The 19,962-nt window shown below is 40.1% G+C and overlaps 2 protein-coding genes across 2 annotated transcripts; both read right to left on the minus strand.

Annotated features, from left to right (window-relative positions):
* Positions 1-365: 365 nt before the first annotated feature.
* Positions 366-6,852, minus strand: serpinf2b (serpin peptidase inhibitor, clade F (alpha-2 antiplasmin, pigment epithelium derived factor), member 2b). The gene is made up of 9 exons (XM_037678248.1): positions 6,804-6,852; positions 5,473-5,541; positions 5,301-5,375; positions 4,939-5,212; positions 2,855-2,998; positions 2,533-2,721; positions 2,264-2,406; positions 1,246-1,450; positions 366-1,120 (listed from the first exon to the last, which is right to left on the minus strand). The coding sequence occupies exons 2-9, from the start codon at positions 5,524-5,526 to the stop codon at positions 768-770; spliced, it is 1,437 nt and encodes a 478-aa protein (XP_037534176.1). The 5' UTR covers positions 5,527-5,541; positions 6,804-6,852; the 3' UTR covers positions 366-767.
* A 1,845-nt stretch (positions 6,853-8,697) lies between these two features.
* Positions 8,698-19,844, minus strand: wdr81 (WD repeat domain 81). The gene is made up of 12 exons (XM_037678249.1): positions 19,721-19,844; positions 18,557-19,043; positions 14,724-18,259; positions 14,532-14,639; positions 14,246-14,445; positions 13,903-14,084; positions 13,634-13,799; positions 13,088-13,253; positions 12,148-12,960; positions 11,888-12,033; positions 11,544-11,726; positions 8,698-9,024 (listed from the first exon to the last, which is right to left on the minus strand). The coding sequence occupies exons 2-12, from the start codon at positions 18,910-18,912 to the stop codon at positions 8,698-8,700; spliced, it is 6,183 nt and encodes a 2,060-aa protein (XP_037534177.1). The 5' UTR covers positions 18,913-19,043; positions 19,721-19,844.
* Between the last annotated feature and the right edge of the window lie 118 nt (positions 19,845-19,962).

The raw sequence follows: 19,962 nt of genomic DNA on the forward strand, positions 1-19,962 counted from the left end.
AAAAATATGACATAATATTGAAAAAACTTAAAAACAAATGTGTAAAGCACGAGTAGAGAGGAAAGAACCAATTTTCTATTGTGTATTTATGTCAGCATACTAGATAAGCATATACAGTATTTCTGCTTTCAAGATGAAACGGTTTTGTAGATTTACAGTAAGCATTTTTAACCAAGAAACCCACATGGAGCTTTGTATCTGGTAAGAAAAAAGGCTAAAAAAAAAAAAAAAGTTTCAACATACTGGATTTGTCTGATCCTTGAAAAAAAAAATAATAATAAACTGAATCCCCTCTGAGAGGGCACAGCACGGCCATAGACTGATAAGTGTCTTGTGTTAGAATGGTAAATGTGCTCCATTTGTTAATTTTTATTATTTTCATTAAAGTATTCTTGCAAACACAACATTTCTTTCCTTTTTTTAAGATGTCAAAACATTAACTCGTAACAATAATGGGATTCAGATCAATCAATTTATTTTCCTAAATAAGAAAACAAATTAAAGCAGTCCGAGAACACGCTCAATCAATAACACTCAAACATGTTTGCAATAAATGTTGACACCCTGTAAAATACATGCAGTTGAAATTTGAAACATCAGTTAATTTGACAGAACCTTGTTTTTTTATTATAATAGGATTAAAATTTTTGAATTCCCGGACCAAAGAATATTAGGCTTTAAATGTGATTTATTATTTAAAAAATAAGTTTCCATTGTTTATGCATTGGTCTTAGCTTTCCTAGAAGAGATGTACAGGTTTTTAGTCCCTACTTAGGAGGGCCTCCAAATGAACCCCCATGATCCTTGTCAAACGGGATTCCCACTTTGTCTTTGCTTCCAAATTGTACTCTCTGCAGAATCGGAGCTCCAGGATTGGGGTTGTTGATGACACCCATGAAGATTGGTATTTGAGTCACATCATCCATAAGCACAAAGAAGAAGGGTTGACTGAGATGGAAAATTGGATTAGACGCTCTAGAAATGATTATATTGGTGGCTGCGGCAGCCTCCGCACCATCTTCATTTATTTCCATGCTGGACTTGTGCATCACACTGGACACCAGCAGAGGGCCATCCGCAATATCAGCCAAGTTGGGGTTAAGGAACATCTCTCCGAGGCCTAAAACACAGCAAAGGAGAGGGTCAGTTCAGAAAATACACTGCTCTTACCTTTTTACAGTCAAATATTATCAATAAACTAATCTGTGTTGTAAAATAGTTGCAAAGACAAAAAAATTGTTTTACCTAATTTGGTAAGAACTTCTTCTAACTCTTGAGAATACTCCAGTTTGAATTTGGGGACTTTAACCTGGACAGCTGTCTCTTTGGGAAGGCGTTCATACAAATCAGAGATATTCAGCTTCGCAGAGAGTGAAGATACATTCACGTGCCCAGACTCAGGCATGACCACCAACAAACTCGTCAGCTTTGTAAATGGAAACCTTGCTACCTGTATAAAAGAAAATAGATGGTTTCATAGTACATATCACTTTTTGTATAAATCAGAAGCAATTTCTTCAATGACTTCATCTTCAAGTAAGTTTAGGAAATTTGACAGAAAATTTATTACGACCTTGACACTTAAAATGGGTCAAATCACACTATAAAAACTATCAGTCAATAAAAATAAAAAAAATTAATTCACTGTTAAACCATTATGAATAACCAATTATTGAGGCACAGAACAAAACTGTGTATAAATTGCCTTCTAAAAGCCTCGCAACATTTCTTTAAAACTACGTTTGTGGCCAAAATAATCTGCTTATCAAAGACTGGATTTTATAAAAATAAAAACTACAAAAAATGACTTTAATATGACCATGCATGACACATATGCTGTTTTTTCGGCATATTGTTTAGCACTACTAAGTGTTTAGCGTGTTTCTTAGTTTATATCTTAGATCCTGTCTCTTTTACAATTTATATTTTTAATATTGTTGGATGAAACTGGGAACCTGTGTGCACAATTTCATTCCACCTCATGTACCACATGTGATGCGATTGACAATAAAGAACCTTGAACCTTGACCATGACATTTTAAATAGATAGGGCTTAAAATAGATTAAAAATATATTTGTACAAAGAAATGCATAATATACATAGAACATCAACTGATCTGCTGAAGGACAAAAGTAACTGTTCCTTCTGAATTGGGAATCTTCTTTCAAACTGACTGAAAACAGAAGTTCTTGCACAAAAATAAATTGGACTTGTTGAACTGACAAGGAGTGATATTTTACTAAAACGCCAGCTGTCTTTTACCTGAGCCTCCAGTTCATTATCAATGAAACAACTCAGCTGATGTTTGGCATCTTCCATCACATCAACATCCACCATGTGCAAATCATCAAGGTAAAACACACCTCTGGAGGTAAAGTTTGGGTCAAACCGGGCTTTCCATTCTCCTGCAGGAGACACAAAATGGCTGTCAGTTTTAGTCAATAACATAGCTTCATAACATCAGCTTTAAAAATAATAATGTTATTTTTAAAGTTAAAACCAAGTTAGTTAGTTGGGATATTGTCAATTACCTTTAAAGTGGACAGCGTTAATGAGCATGAGGAGCAGATTAGGTGGTAAAGAAGACAGGAAGTCAGTCATCTTTCCGTTTGTTGCGCTCTCCACCCATTCGTTTACTTGCTGAAGGCTCTCCAAGGCTGCTGGTTCAGAGTCATAAAACTGCTGAGATTCGCTTAAAAACCCTTGCTTTACTTCAAACCCTGAAACAAAGAAATCTGTTCAGCTCCGTAGGTCAACACTAGGAGCTACAAAAGATTCTCCAAGACGAACAAAAGGCCAACTTTAAGGAATACTGCACAGATCAGCTAACAAAGGTTATATGTTTCTAGTAACCTTGGCGCAGAAATATGCGTGTGGCAATTTGCAGGTCTCGGTTTCCAAGCTGCACTAAAACATTACGCAGAGACTGGTGGTAGCAGGGGACAGTGTTTTCATGGAGATGATGCATCAGCAGCTCTTCTGTCTCATTTTTTGCCCCTATAAAGATAAATACAAGAAAGAGATGCAGAATAATTGAATGAGGACACTGGTGGTCTCAGCTGAAGAACTGGAAAATATGGTACATTATACAGTAGTCCCTGCTACTTCGCGGTTCGACCTTCCCAAACTCGCTCTTTTGTGGTTTTTCAATGATTGTCAACTTTAATATTACACGTGATTGGGATGATATGGGATAAAAAGTTAACGGAAAAAAATACTTTGGACAGGCGCCACCATTTTGTAGTTTTCTTTCAATAAGTCTATACTGTAACGCCAGTCAAAAGAACTCCACTACCCAGAATCCAACAGTGCTTCCGGCCGCTGCTTTCTGCCGAAATGGAGGGAAAGTTTTACAACGCAAATCTACGCTGTCTATGAAGCTCACAGAACTGGCAGGAATGTCTCAAATAATCCTGAAGCTTCCTGAAGCTCAGTTATCCATGTGCACATCAACCTGGATGGGGCAGTAGGCTTCATCGCTGCAGGGTAGAGCTGTCATTTCTAATCCAGGCCCGAAGCCCAGCCCGACCCGAATTCGGGGCAGGCCAGGCCATGATAATGTGCTGGATGGGAGAGCCGGGTTGGTGTCGGGCTTTTGATTGCATCAGTGGATTAGCCGTGATCCAATTATATGATAATATGGCTTGCCATACAATAATCAGCCGTACACTGTCATTTCACCGAGTACTGACCGGCCTTGACAGAGGTGAAATAAAGTTTAGTTAAGCTTCATATGGGACTATACTATACTGCCAGGAAGCGATCCATCACCCAAATGGACGTTCATTCAGCTGCTGAACTCAGCGGATGTGCGCAGCCGACGACCCAAACAGGTGAGATCCCAAAGCAGACATGTCAGAGTGGTCCGTGTCTGAATAAATCAGAATTAAGGCAGTAATATGGTTCTAATGCTGTTTGACGGCCATGAAAGGACAAATACCCCCTCAGCGCTGCTCTTCTGCCCATTTTATTCAGCCGTGCGTCACCGCAGTAAAGTAAAGCCCCAAGTATACTACTGCGTACGTCCGTTCACGCGTACATACGCGTGTACTGTACACAGAGGGTTCAGACTTGACACTCGAGCGTACACCTTGAGCAGCTGCGGTCAGCTCCACAGACAAGGGGCGTTTACCTTCGGAACAAATCAAGGTTGCCAATTGGTCATTTGCTGACACGCCTACTGGATTGATTGACAGGTTGGGGGGAAAAAAAGAGAGAGCTGGCAGCCGCAGCGGTGTTCTGTGTTTATATGTTGTTAATAAAAATATCTAAACAATTAAAAAAAACAGGGAGCGCTGGTCCTGCAGCCCACACATCAGACCAGCCCAACAGGAAATCTCCAGACCCTCCCGCAGCCACGCTAGACCTGAGTTTATAATTAGTTTGTGACAAATTCTTTCATTTCTCCCCATTTCAGTCATGGCATCAACGGAGGAGGAAGAGATCATTTACCTCTTGGCAAAAAACAAAAGAAAAGGCCAGATCAGTGATGAAGAAAAGGAATTTAATACATTGGTGTCGCATACAAAACAGTCCGTCGCCGGGCAGTTTATTGTGCGACACCGCGTACGTACGTAAAAATTGAGCTTTGCACGACATGCCCTGCGGGGGTACGCTCGTACCTCCGCGTACTTACATATCTCTGCGTATGGACGTACACGAGAGTATACTGGGGGCTTTAGTTTTACATTGGACGTTGGACATATATGTATGCTGTTAAACTTATGTAGGTTTAAGAGTTTAGAACATTGCAAGCATGTGAGAAGGATTTATAAAGCCTTAAAATATAAATACTAAAATAAATATAATGTTCCTACTTTGCGGTTTTTCACTAGGGGTTTGTGGAACGTAATCCCTGCAATAATCGGGGACTATTGTACAGTAGAACAAATTAATCAAATGTGGGAAAGTCATGCATAAGAGAATAACCTCTGTACCTAAAGCCAGTTGAGATAGGGCCAGAGAAATGCTCAAAGGAGATATGATGACATTCGGCTGCTCTGGTGTTGTCTCCAGGTGTTGTAACAGCTGAACTCCCAGTTTCTGAATTGCAGCAGTGATGGTCTGTTGGGACTTGGGCCTCTGACTGACAGACTGACAGTCATTCATATCTTCCTCCGATGACGTCTCACTCGAGGTATTTGTGGTAGTACTTGCAAGAACAGTTGCTTCTGTGGGAGCTGCAGGATCTGGTGTACCACTTTCTTCTTTCTGCGGACAAGATCAGCAAAACAACATATGATCAGATTCCAAGTAGCTACTGTTAAAAAAATATTTACACATGTATTTTTTAACTTACTTCTATGGGTTGACTGGGAATCAAAGGAATGAGAGGGATCACAGGAGCTGACTGATCTTCTGCCACCTCCGCATTCTGTTGAATAAAATGTCTAAATGGTAACTTGTATTCAGCACAAATTCATGTCAGTTTACATAATCTTGAATTATTTAAAAGGAATTTAATGTTTTACTGTGGCTCCTTGGCAGCAGAGACAAATCAACAGGAGTGTCAGGCAGAGGTCCATGTCCTTAAAATGTAACTAAGAGAAAATACTCGATCAAGCTTTATATCAATAGCACCTTTCATAAAAGTTAAATGCATATCAAAGTGCTTTACAGAAAAAATAACTACTGTATTTTTCGGACTACAAGGTGCATCGGACTATAAGGCGCAATAACAATGAACAGGTCTGTTTTCATGCATAAGGGACACCGGATTATAAGGTGCATTAACAATGAACAGGTCTGTTTTCATGCATAAGGGACACCGGATTATAAGGTGCATTAAGCAAAACAAAACATATAAGTCAAACTTTATTCAACTCATTCACAATAACCACATAAAATCTGTTCGAGGTCAGTAAGCACAACTAGAATTAATACATAAGGCACACCGGATTATAAGGCTCACTGTCGATTTTTGAGAAAATTAAAGAATTTTAAGTGTGCCTCATCGTCAGAAAAATGTGGTAGCTATCTTATAGGATAAAGCTGTATGTAACATCCCCACTGAACAGATGGGTCTTTAGTTTAAGTGTCCAGATTTTGGATTCCTTTCAAATTCTCTGCACGCCAGTCCAGTCTTGGTACGGTGATGTTAAAAGCTAAATCTTCAAAGGTTCTTGTTCTGTTCAGTGGAACAGCTAAAGGAGGATCTGGGTCGTCCTGGTTCATAAACCAAAACCATCTCTGACAGTCTTGCGCTTGGCTGTGAAGGGCCTTAAAAACAATCCCAAATTCAACAGAGAGCCATAACCGCTGATCTTTTTTCTATAGCAATAAATTTAACGTGTCCTATTCAAAGTATTATTTGCACACCGATTCTGTTTTCACACTCACTTTTACTTGTACACACAAAAAAGTTAAAATATAATCGATTTCTCCCCCCAAAAATACAAAAAAAAAAAAACCCTAACCCCGATCCATTTTAAACAAATAACCTGAAAACACATTTAAGTCATAAAAGGATGATGCAGCATATACACAAATAAGACTAAAACATTTTTTATCATTTACCCAGGACGTTGAAGCCCATCAGCATGGCTGATTTAAGATTCCAACATAATATTAGTCACATTTTGGGGCAAAACAAAGTTTAGCAGAGGCATTTTTTTGATCCCCAGCTTAAAATAGCATTCAAAAATTAAAGTAAAAAATTAAAAAGGGTGATTTTCATGGCACCTTTGCTTACTTATAAGACCCTGCACAAACACTATAAGGATAACTTAAAGCATTCAACTCCTAAAATCAACGAACCTATGCAACAACCTTAATAACCAGTTATTAAATTATGCCATCTTACCTTATCACAAAAAAACTTGCTGCCTTGTCCAAAAAAGGAGAACCTACTGTACTGTGAATGGCTGAATTCCTGAGAGTAAAATATTGGCATTTGCTCAGCAAACAGTTAAATATCAACTTCCATTGATCGGCGCCTCATTTTAACCACTATTTGTTTGTAAATGCAGCCACCGAGACTCTTCCAGGTTAAATACCGAAGCTTCACAAATGTAGCTGTGTTTTGCACATCAGAGGACAGGTAATGTGACAAAACCTAATATGTGACAGGGAGCAAAACATCTTGCAAAAAAAGCATTTAATCCAAGTGCAAACATTTCAGATTGAGGCATTTGATGTCAGAGAACTAACCCACGTTTCCCAGAAAGCAGGTATTTTGACATTTCTGTTGAACAGGAAACATCTGACTTGTGTCCAAGGAATCCAAAGTTGAAGTAGCGACAAGAATTTTAGTGAACGCTTGAAAGAAATGAGGAAAAAAAAAACTTTTTAGTTTTTAGCTTCAAGCAGAAATGAAATCTTGGGCATCACGTGACAGGAGTCCGCAAACACGAAAGGGACTTTGTACAATCTGTGCACAAATGATTCAATCAAAAGCAGGCTTCGAGGACGAATCACAAAAAGACTAGAACACAGAAAAGATTGAAGCAGATTTTATTAAACAAAGTTAATAAATTAACATTTTCTTTGACTTCACGTAAAACGTTTGACATTTTATGCTTTTTAGTTCCACTTCTGGTTTACTAAAAGCAATTAAGTTTAAACGGTGTAACATTCTTTATAAAAAGCAGTCGGAGCTTCTGGCAAATAATTAGAAAAGTACTGCGTCACATGACGGCTCAAATATCGCTTCAACAGTTTGATGCTACGAAGGTTTCAAAACTGGAATAGGTTCAGGAATCAAAGCTTTCTGTTAATTAGATTACACAAAAATGTTTGACATATTTTTTGTATACATTTTTCCCTGTATCCCTAAACAGATACATATAAATGTTAATATAGAAAAGTTGTTTTTCTTGGCGTTGACTGGTTGTGTATTATTTTTGTTATTTTGGAGTCGGAACAGCAGCATCTGCTGCGAAACCCATTTAATGTTGCTACAGGGCTAAAGAATAAATCTACGCATGATTTATTTATTTTTTATCCTGAAGACATTTCAAGTGATTAATTTGCAGAATAAAAACATTCAGTATTTAAAATCTGAGTGAAACTCTACATAACGTTACAATTCGGACCATTCTTGTGCAGTAAAGGTTGTGCATTTGTCGTTTTTGTTTGTCGGCTCTCTGAGTAGGCACTGACACTGCCATCACAACAGCAAGTGTACATTTATTTGTTCATGACGAGTACACAAACTGCTCGGAAACAACTCGACAAGGAGGAACAATAACAGAAATTATTTCATCTACAAATACTGCATAGTTTCATCAGTGCAATTGGATTTACATAGAATCATCACGAAGGGAAATGGAAGGGGAGTTCAGTGTTTTTGGTTTTATTAAGCAACTATTACACCGCATAAGACCTTCCTGAGCACGTCTTCAAATTGATTCTTTTGATCGGAATGGTTGACCTAGGCAAAACAATGAGTTCATTGTCAAAACAAGTTTCCTATTATCATCTAAATGTGTAGGAATTTAAGAGTGAACAAGAAACCGTCTACAGAGTGGGACACATTTCCCATTCATGAAGTACTTGTGCAGGCAGCCACACTGGCATGATTTTATGGACAGAGTTCCTACAATGCTGCCGCTTATGCAGCCTTGTAAAAAAGTAAAAAATAAACCAACAACCTGCCCATACAGTACAGCTGGCATCTGTGTCTTTGTGGAGAAAAGACTATATATATCAGCGGAAAGAGTGTTTAAAAGCGTTAAGTGTAGTTAGGAGCTACAGTTTTAGGCTAATAACCTGATGGCGCCATTTTCAGAGCCCAGCAGCAAGAGCCGCTTAGTGGGCAGGACCGCCAGGCTGGTCAGAGTGCCGCGGAAGTTCTCCGAGCTCAGTTTTGTGCTGCTAACGGGGCTCAGGGAGATGTCGGCCATGGAGTACACCCCGATCTTGTTAGCTACCGTTCCAGTAACGATCTGGGAATTGTAAAGGTCAAAGGCATGGATGTGATCCGACTGCGACTTGTACTGGCGAAGAGGCTTGTTTTCAAGGTCCTTCCACACGGTCAGTGTGTAGTCGGTGGAGGAGCTGATCACCAGATTCCCCTCTGCAGCCTGAAACGTCAAACAAAAAGGAAAGTTACTGATGATGTCAAACTTGGAAAACACCGAAAATGTCATGTTACTTCCAAGATGTGGTTGAATGCAAAAATTTACTTTATACATTAAAACAAAACGGCAAATATCACAATTCAACACATTTAAACTAAGTGGCTTATAGTGCACAATTCATAAAGTAATAAGAGAAAATGTCCTATTATGAAGTCCTCAGGACAAATAAAGTACCTATCATACAATAACTTGTCTTAATTTTGACATTTGTAATTGCACTTTTAAAATATAAATAGTGAATTATCAAAGTGGCCTTTCTAATGAGTAACCTGTGTTCATATTTACCTAAACTTGTGCCTTCAAAACTAGAGATACAATCCTTGACCTAGACCGGGGTTAAATAAAGTTTGTGCTCTGTTGACAGCAGACTCATTGGGTACAACTTTCATCACCTCCTACACACTCCACTGGGGAAATTCAAAATAATTAAACCAAAACATATGGTATTAAATAACGAGCAGATTTATTAATAAACAGTTTGAATAAACACTAATAAAAACGTATCAAAACAGCAATAACCAACACAAACAACCCTAAAATGATTTCAGGTTTGACGTAAATTATGCGTAATGTGGGTTGATCCAAGAGAAGTAAACAATATTGACTCTCAATCTGGCTAATGAGGCAAGTTTCGCTTGTAATCATCCAAAACTTTCCATTGTTTACTAAAAAGGCTGACTCGGAGCTTGTACAACCCACATTTGGTTGTTTATTTTACAAATTAGCTGTTCTACTACCCATCTATTTAGCTGCTTAAGCTTAAACTTTGAACTACAATAGTTTTTGAGAATTTTTTTTTTTTAAATAAGTAAAATTTTACGAGAGAATAATTTACTACAAGATTCTTGATAAAGATGATGTATCCTTTATTATAAACATCTACTATTAAAGGAATCACACTGTAAGAGAAACTAGTCCTAGTATTTTCTAACTAAATCAAATAACCAAATACAAATTTGACTGTAAAGAGAGCATTTTTTCCAAATGTTGCGTCTCTTCTCAGCTTGTGTCTGTTTTAGTGCGACAGTTAAGAGTCCCACACATTTGACCCATGTTGTGAAACACAGTCTTACTAAATGTACCTGGTGTGGCAATGGTTTAAGTTGGTGTTGGCAAACGTGTTTGTTTTTTTTTAGCTTAAAAATGAACAAACGAAATAAAAACACAGACTTTTAATTCATATTTATAATGTGACTATAGACAATCTGTAAATAAGACTACAAGTATGGCCAAGTAGTTGGGAGTTCTTCCAGTTTCCAGTAACAAAAGTTTCTGAATTTTTTCTTCATATTTTTTTAATTCATCTACTGAGTCATGATGCAAAAAGCAGAAGAAGTCACTACCTTTTACATTAGCTTGATATGGCAGAGCCACAGAAAAAGGGAGTTTTTAAAGGATTAAAATATATCCATCCATCAATCAGCTTTTGCTTTTTTATTGTTGAAAAATAGTTTTATTGGTAACATTTTTAATTTTCTTTTTAAGATGCATTTAAATTAGGTCTTGATGTAAATGGGATAACCCAATAAGTGTATGATTACTAGGCCTGTCACAATAACAAATTTTGCTGGGCAATTAACTGTTTCAGAAATTATTGCGATAAACAATAATATTGTTCGAAATTTGACAATAATTATTAATTATTGTCAAATTTAAAATGTTTGTTAATTTGTTTTGAGTGTAGTACCTTTTTTAAACTAACCGGATGGCAGTATAAGACTGTTTGAACCGAAGGATGGATAGTGAGGGAGCAGCATTGTCTCTTTAAGAAAAATGGGAGGGAGGCCCCTTGATGTGACATGGGCTGTCTCTTTTTGGTTCTCAAAATGGTTTGAGCTCTTTGGCATAGCATTTTTCATACAAAGATTTTAATTTAAAAAGCAGTAAACAAGTTTGCAGCTTCTTTTTGCAGTGAAGAACTTTTTACACAAAGGCACAGATTTCAACCGTGAATTTTGGAGCTTCCATAAGACAGGAGTTTTTTTCCCCGAGGTCAGCCTGTTAGCTTAGCTCGTAGCTTAGTTTCTCAGCTTAGCTGCGTTTAACGATCCAAAAAACATAATTTTGGACAGCTAAAACAGATTTTAAAGAGGAAAGGGAGGAGTCAGTGAAGAGCACCGGAGTTTAGCTTTTTGTCATCTAGTATCGTCAGATAGAGAGAGACACGAAGAAACGATAAAGTCGATAAATGAAAATGAGATCGATAATTTTCATTTATCATGCGAGTAATTGATTTATTGTTTATTGCGACAGGCCTAATGGTTACTGCATGTGCTACACTCATATCCCATATATAATACCAAAATGTAAAGATTATGGGCTCCAGTAAACATAACAGCACTAACTGGTTTGAGCCCAATGACCTTTGTATGTTCTTCATTCTCTTTTTCGGCTTTTCTCTGTCCTATGGCATATGGGGGCATAAGGATTTGAATCTACATACCTAAACATACACACTATACCTTCATTTGGAGAATATCCCCTTCATGAGCTGGCCAGCCCTTAAGTACAAGTCCTGTGCGTGCATCTAGCAGAACAATGAATCCAGACGAGAAACCTGCAGCCACTGTGCGTCCTGAGGGACTTACAGCCAGGTAGCGAATGAGCCCAGCACTAACATTGCTGTATGCTAGGCGAAATTCGTGCTGGAGACACAGGGGAAAATTTGTCACTTTCAAGGCTGAAATAACATTATTTTTGAAGTGTAAAAAGTGCTCTTTTTTCAAAGACGGTAATGAATAATAGCTGGTGGGCGGTAAAAGGCTTTTTTCCTCGAGAGAATGAGCCTTCTAAGTGAAACTGCTACCTGCAATCCTGGTTTTCGAGGATCAATGAAGCGGAGAACAGAATCTGCACTGCCAAACACAATGCTGCAGTGTGGAGCTGGCATGGTGGTGATGGCTGTAATTGGATTCTTCCCATCCACAGATTCATACAAGCGAATGTGTTTGCCTACAGACAATTAAGAAAAGGTAAGTACATGGGAAAATATGAAAGAAAGACTAGTCTTTACTAGAAAACAATTTCATACACGAGCAGAAAAGTATTGTAGCAAATTTGATGTACCTGTATATTGGTCCCACACATGGATAGTACCATCACAGCTAACAACTTCCTGAGTAGTTTCGAGTTGTCCAACGTAGAAGACAGACTTTCGATGTTCACTATATGTCAGCTTGGGCTCCACCTCCTGTGTCCCATCACCATGATTATAAAGAGGCCAGAGTTTCACAGTCTTGTCTTTACTTCCAGAAAGGAAGTAATCCTCTCCAGCCAGCGGTGCCAAACACTTGACAGTGCCTGAATGACCCAAGAAACTCTGCAATCTGATCTGGTGAAAGTGGAAATGTGAATCTTGTTGATTAAGACCAATCTCGTACTGCCAGTAGGCCAACCAGTTTCCCTGTAGGGAGCGGCTACTACGAGGGAGCTCTTGCTTCAGGGCACTGTCCTCTGGGGAGGGGCCCGTTATCCAGGAGAAAAAATTAGATGAACCTGTTGAGGAAGGAACAAAGGTGGAGGTAGTGGTGGCAATGGGAGTTGTGAGACTGGAACGTCCCCAAGAGCTGGCCAAGCCGTGGTTGGCGTTGCTACCATACTCGGTGTCAGGGAACACTTGAATACGGTTTCCGACCAGGTGGCTTCCAAATGTGCCTGACTCAGGGACGAAGTCTTCCTGTGATGTGGCGTAACTTGAAGGAGCAGGAAATGGACTACAAACCACATTTCTGTCCAAACCAGAGGATGGAAAAGACTCCAACCTGGATGATGAGGTACGGTTTGTCTCTGAGCCCACCTGACTCACACTCTGATGGTAAGACTGGGCCAAATGCCAGACCAGTTCATGATTTGGAACCAGTTTCCGGATAGCTGTGTCACCTATAAACATCACAACAGAACACTGATTTACGCCAATGTGAAGAAAAAATATATATTTCCTGACAAAAGCATGTATTGTCATTGTAATTCCACTTAAACAACATCATATAAAGTGTGTTATTCTTACCTATAAGGCAGTAGAAAGGGATATAGGAGGCATGAGCCATCTCAGGATTAAACACTGACTGCAACTCCTCTAAGACTCCCAGCTCATATGTTACATTGGACTCTTCAGGCATGCAAACATCCACCACTGTTACTTCTCTCACAATTCTCCGAGGGGCATCATTCAGCTACAAACAAATTAAAATAATTTGATTGTTAACTTTATTTTCCAATATGTGCAGCTGGATGGCTAAACTTCAAATTTATCTGATCCAACAAGAAATAAAAAAAAACATTCTTTGTACTTCAACTCTGTCAGTTGTTATTGTATGTTTCTGACATTTTTTAAATTAGCCATTTTTGTGACAGATTTGCTTGTTAAAAGTGTTCAAGTAATAAATTCAGCATGTCTGTGTACTGCCTATGGATACTTTTATCTTTGTGAGAACTGAACGCATACCTTGAGGGTTAAAAACAATCTTTTTGATCAAATAGATTCATTTTAGCTGTTTCAACTAGAAAGTTTGAGCTAGTAGTCTGTGCATGTTGTGTCTGGAAGCATGCGTACCTGAGACTGAAGGGACTGCAGGAGAGAAAAAACAGCAAAGAACCGACGCAGTGTGTCAGCCATGTGCTGTTGCACCATCTCCCGTCCAATGCGCAGACAGATGAGAGCCATTAGGCTCAATGTTTTGACACAGACAGCTGTGCGTGTTTGCACCCCACTGGGAAACCTACACAATACAACATAATACATGAAATAGAGAAAATAACTAAGAAAATCAGAAGATACTGACTGATCTAATGTGACATGGTGTGTAGGTTTGTGCTGCTTACCCCATTCGTGGCGTGGTAAGAAGATCTAAAAGTGGAAGTAGAACATCCTGATTGATCTTCATCAGCATGTCCATCAAAGTGGTATCTGAGAGAAAGACAATGATCTTCTGTGTAAGAGCAACAGCGCCGAGAAGACTTGCTTCCTTGCGTGTATTTAGACGCTGTGAAGATGGCGGAGACACCTGAAAAATATGCGCTTTTGTAAATTACAAGTCAATCTTGGTAAAATTTTACAACTACCACAACAACAAAACACAAATTGGTTCTTTATGAAAACTGCTCATTAATGCAACTCTGAATATTTATGTTTTTGTTTTCCTAAGATCTACTGCCTGTGTCTTACCAAATATCCTATATAAGGCAAGAACTGGTAAGTGAGCACAGGCTCTCCATAAAGTTGAGCTATGTAGATGAGACCATCCAGAACAGGCCCTGCTGTTTGATCACCAACTACAGGTTTCTTCTCATAAACGCTGCCCATTCCCATACTCTCCAGGTGGCTCTGCTCTGATGGGGAGGCCACAAACTGGTGATTTTCAGGTCCTACGTGAGGAAAACACAAACAATAGCACTGTGTCAAACAGTAGATATGGTTTTATAGATAATACAGTGCTAAAAAGTTCACACACCGATGTAACAGTTTGTAAGCAACCGCAGCAAATTTCTGGCTACATATCGAGACGTCACTGTTGGTCCGAGTTTTGCCGAGAGCCAGCGAACAGTTTTGCATACTGTATCTGTGAATGGGAAACCAATTAAAATGTTACCGATAATGAAATGAACTGCAAAATAACTTACAATATATTCCATAATTGACTCACCTAAAAGAATCTTTTGCTCTTTTTCCTCAGAAGTCTCTGATGGATCACAATCCTCCTCTTCTTGTCCTTCCACAGTTCTTTTCTCAGTCTCTTCTAGTGTCAGTCCATTCAATGTCTCACCTTCTAGAGTTGCAACTGTGGCTCCTGAATCAGTGAACTCTGCGTTAAGGGCAGCTGTGTGATCTCTCCCCTCTTTACTGTCATTAATGACCTCTTCTTCCTCCAACTCTCCTCCTTCCTCTCCCTCACTGGCATGTTTCAAGTCCTGGCTACTGTCAGCTGATTTCAGACTGGCTCGATCCCGCACAGAGTCCTCACCCAGTGAGAGTTCACTCGTGCTGCTTTTGTCACTTAGTTTTCCCACACTAAAAGATTCTTGATCTTGGTCTTTGGATGATAAATTCTGACTATGCTGCTTCCCAGAAGCCACTCCTGCTTCACTGTTCACATAAAACTCATTCTGAAAGTCCTCTGCATCTGAAAGAAACACTTGGTCACTGAGACTAATACCAGATGAGTAATCAACCATCCCGGCATCTCCAACCAGTCCAACACCTCCACTAACCCCATTGCCACCCCCCATGCTACCAGCAGCAGACCCAGATGATGGTCGTACCTTGCCACACTGAAAACCTTCATCCTCCTCCTCTCCAAGATTGCATATGTCTGTCCTCAGCCCTTTATAAGTTTCACCACCAGTGCCTGCGATGCAGCGCTCAAAGCCAGTGATGACCTGCAGCACATGAGGAAGTAAGTTTGAGAGAAAGGCCTGCAGGCCAAGTCTCATTATGAGCTGAAGAATGAAACAGTCAGTGTAGAGATAGAAACGTCCTTTGAGGCAGTGAGGGTTTTCATAAACATTGATCAGTGGTTTTAGTAGGTACTTATTTGCGTTTCTGGGACCCAGTACTCTAGAGATGGGTTCAAACAAGTACCAAGCTGCATAGACAGCAGTGGACTCCTCAAGCATCAGGGTCAGAATGAAGGGCAAGAGAATCTCAAGACCCTCTGCTGTGAAATTACTCCGTAACAGTGCTTCAAGCTTCTGCCAAAGGTGAAAGACAATGTCTCGTCCCTGAGGGCTACACACAGTGCCCATCTTGGAATGATAGGAAAAGATAAAATTATGAAGTGAAGCAAAATAAGAAGGAAAAGGGAAAGGAGTGATAATGGAGTTCAGTAACTGGTGAGGGTTTGGAGGAGGAAGACCGTCACAGATGGGGTCATATTTGAAAAGAAGAGGATCTGGGCAATCTGATATATTCTGGTGAGCTCCTCCAGAGCACTTCTCTATCGGCAATAATGTCTGAAGAGCATGGTGCAGAGAAAGTGGCAAATCACAGAGGTTTGAAGAGCATAACTTCATAACAGCTTGGAAACGCTTTCTGAGGGGGGTTTCTGGTTCCAGTCCTCTCAGTTTGGCAGAAAAAAATATTTCCGCAATTAGAACACCAAGAGCTTGCATGTCTCTTTGATAAAGATGTGTAAGAGATGGCTGAGAGTCAATTATCAGGTCCTCTGTCATGGAACCACTAGATGTTGTTGGATGCCAAACTTCAGCATGAAGACTCTTTACTAAGAAATTATTCAGTTTCTCCAGCTCTTCTAAAGGCTGCAATGGATTGAAACCTTCTGGAAGAATGATCTTAATTTCTTCCGCATTTGTGCTCAAGACATTTTCTCCTTGTTTTTTGTTTACTGACACACCTCTTTGCAACACTGCACTACGTAAACCAGGACCTATGCCACTTGTGAAATCACCTGGGAATGAACTTGGAGACTGAGATGCAAGTGGTGTGAGCTCTCCACCCATCTTTCCTCCACCTGCACTGATGGTTGGCAGTGGGATAGAGCAAGACACAGAAGTGGATGAGGCAGAGGAGGCCAACGCGTCCAGAGCCTCTGTACCTTGTTCAAGCTCTTCATCTCTATCTACCATGGTCCAGGTACTGGACTCGCAACCTGTGGATTCTGGCACCATTCCATCTACAGTGTCAGTCACTGTGTTAATTGGAGGAATGTGTAGAGAAGGCACACTAAGAGTAGCAAGACCAAAAAAGGGTGGTTCTGCTGGAGCATACTGAGATGAAGATAAACGAGGTGGGTGGGGCTGGTCAAACAACTGAACTACACCATAGGATGTCAGGTTAGTGTGGTGGTCCACTAGATGGAGGCACACATTCTTGGCCTTAATAGCATCTTTACCAGACAGTTTATAGCCAAATGTGAGGTCTATCCAATGATGCAAATGCTGAGACACTTCTCTGCTCTCAAGAAAGCGCCGATGGACCTCAATAAACTCTTCACAGGACTTGCACCAAGAAGGCACATCCAGGTCAGGCATGTCTGGATGGATTGACCGGAAAATAGAAGGATCTGTGTAGAACTCTGGAATGCACTCATCAGGAGTCCAGCTCTGCATGCGCTCCATAGTAGCTGGATACTCATTGGGCTCCCACTGGGATCTGACATGACTGCACAACACTGATTTGGGTGTCTGTCTGGCTTTGTAGACGTAATAGGTAATGTCTGACAACACATCAGATATGTGATGAGGTACATGAAGGTGCTCAGACTGTCCAGTACCTCCAGACCCCAGACCACTGAGGTCTCCACCTATACCGCCTACACCCATCCTGTTACCTCCTGCAACTGCCAAAGCTTCTTTAGTCATCTCATATGTAAAGTCCAGCTGCTTGTCTCCCTTATTAAGCCTGAACTTTGACCTCCTGAGGTCTCTAAATTGTCCAAATGGCACAGTAAAATCCACAACCCATGGCAGGACTGGGTGATAATTAGGGTCTCCTTCTCGCCGTCCTGCTAACCTGTTCAGCTCCATCAAATAATGGAAATTACTGATACGTCCATGGACCCAGTCCAGCACCAGTGTCTTTAGCTCATCAAAGCAATCTTTGCAGATTCTATTGTTTTCTTGGCTCAAAGATTTAATTTCTTTTGGCAGGGTACTTTTTGGCTCTTGTCTTGCACCATCACCAACTTCCTCCTTTTCTGCACCCAGGTCCTCATAATGAGCAAGGTTGAGTTTGAGGTGGCTGCAGAGCTGCTCATCTACTGCTACATCCTGAAGAGATAGCTCTCCACAAGACAGCCCTACTGCATGACATGCCTGCAGAGCTATTAGTACCTGGTAGATGATGAACAACACTTTGGCATGGCTGTTAGCAAGCTTGGCTGGGCTGAAGGACACAATGTCGTGAAGGGAATACTGAGTATATGGTAGAATCACGTACACCATTTCTGCTGTCTCAAGCAGACATTCTGCTGGAAGGACATTAGGACAAAGAGTGTCTGATTGGGGTTTAGAGCAATAAGAGGAACCAGATGGCAAAAAGTTGTCTTTGTCCTTCTCTCTGGCCGGAGAGACAGATGGTGACACGTTGTCAGGTGAGATGAAGGTCAGATTGAAAAGCTTCTCTAAGGCATGGCACACTGCATGTACAGCTGCAATATGCATTTGCTCACTGGGTCCTGTATATGTTTGCACAAGTTTGTAATGAGCTTCCCGCCACAGATTTCTGAAGGGAAAAAAAGAGAAAAGACATTAAAATACATTTTATTTTTCTCAATCATGCATTGATTTTGCTGTAGTAATTTTGAGCTAATTTCTATACAACTACACTTCAAACTAACTGAACAACATATATCTAGTTCTAGAAATTGTAATTTGGCAAACAAAAAATGATCTTGAGATTATCTATATATAAAAAAAAAACATATACATTTTTTTATTATTCCACTCAACAAAAATATATTGAATTGAAAAATAAGACCCCTTGGGATAAAACATGTGAAAATGCATGTGTGCACCGTACCTGACATTATGCTGTGACACACAATGCATGGTTTTGACATATGAATCTTGCATTTCCGTTTGGTGGTAGCACGAGTCTCTGATAAGTCTGTAGCTCAACTTGCTTTTTCTGAGACCCTGAATGCAAACTCTCGTCCAGCCAGGAGGCAGTTTTGCTTGGGAAGACCGCAGGTATGTGCAAATTTCTGCTGCACTGATGCTTTCAAAGAGAGCACAGCGTATGACCTTCCTCTCCCTGAGGCTCATTACCCAACGCAAAGGAACCAGGGCTACGACCTCTCGAGAACGAGGCCCTGGACCTAACTGCCGCCGATCCACTCCCAAGTCTTTCTCGACTGCTTGCATCAGCCAATCCATGGTCAGCCTTCAAATGTTTGCTTAGAGTTCTCAGCTACTTTTACATCAATGCTTCCCAGTGGGTATACGATTCAGAAATCCATGAAGAAAGTCATCTAGAGCAGACACACTATCCTCTTTTACTTGTTATTCTGTAAAAACAAGAGAAAAATCGAACACGCACACACAAAAAACATGAAATAAGCAATGACTTAAATAATATTGCAGTTGTTGTAATGAAGGAGTGATGTCAGTGAATGAACACGGCTAAAACTACAAGTTCCAGAAGCGTGAGCTTCTCACGTGACTGCAGTGGATCTATCAACATAGCTAACACAAGAACTTTACAGTCTACATTTCTCTAACTTTTAGCACAATTAATCCACCACTGTTTGCACATCTCATCCACTTCATCTTAAATTCATTCAACCTTTATTTATACATGCTAGTTTCATTCATTGAGCATCGAGGACTCATTTACAAGATGAATTTGATGAATTTAACTTTGTGGCTGATTTAAATCAAAGTGAAAGCATCGCAAACTTTAAACAGATTTACTGCATGTTTTCAATGCTGCAAAACTTCTTTATTTAAATGGCGGAGCAACAAAAGCAAGTTAAAGGTTTAATAAGTTTAAAGAAGTCATTAGGGAAGTGAAGCTAGCTAACACTTTAGCTTACCCGAAGAAGCTAACGTTACAATACCAAAGTTGAGCAAAGCACAAAGCATCATTAAGTTGGTTAGACACATTATAGAGTCAGTTTGCTTCGTGTAACTCCACCGTAATAACAGAACAACAAACAGGCTCACTGATAAACGCAGAGCTCACCTCTCACCACGGAGGCTAGTTGGCGTTAAGCTAACGACGAACCCCGCGTTTCACGCATGGCAACTTTGTATCACCTCATGAGTCTGAGACACGCTGAGGTCTGGAAGCTCCATTTTCTGATGTTTAGAGATGCGTTTGAGCAGACAGACGACAGTCGGTCAGTCAGCCGAATGTGTATGTTGTTCAGAGCCAGTCCTTGAAGCCATGTTTTACAAACTCGACCTCACGTGACACCGCAGCGC

This window comes from Nematolebias whitei, chromosome 6 (genome assembly GCF_014905685.2).
Source record: "Nematolebias whitei isolate Nwh7 chromosome 6, NemWhi1, whole genome shotgun sequence".
NCBI classification, from domain to species: domain Eukaryota; kingdom Metazoa; phylum Chordata; class Actinopteri; order Cyprinodontiformes; family Rivulidae; genus Nematolebias; species Nematolebias whitei.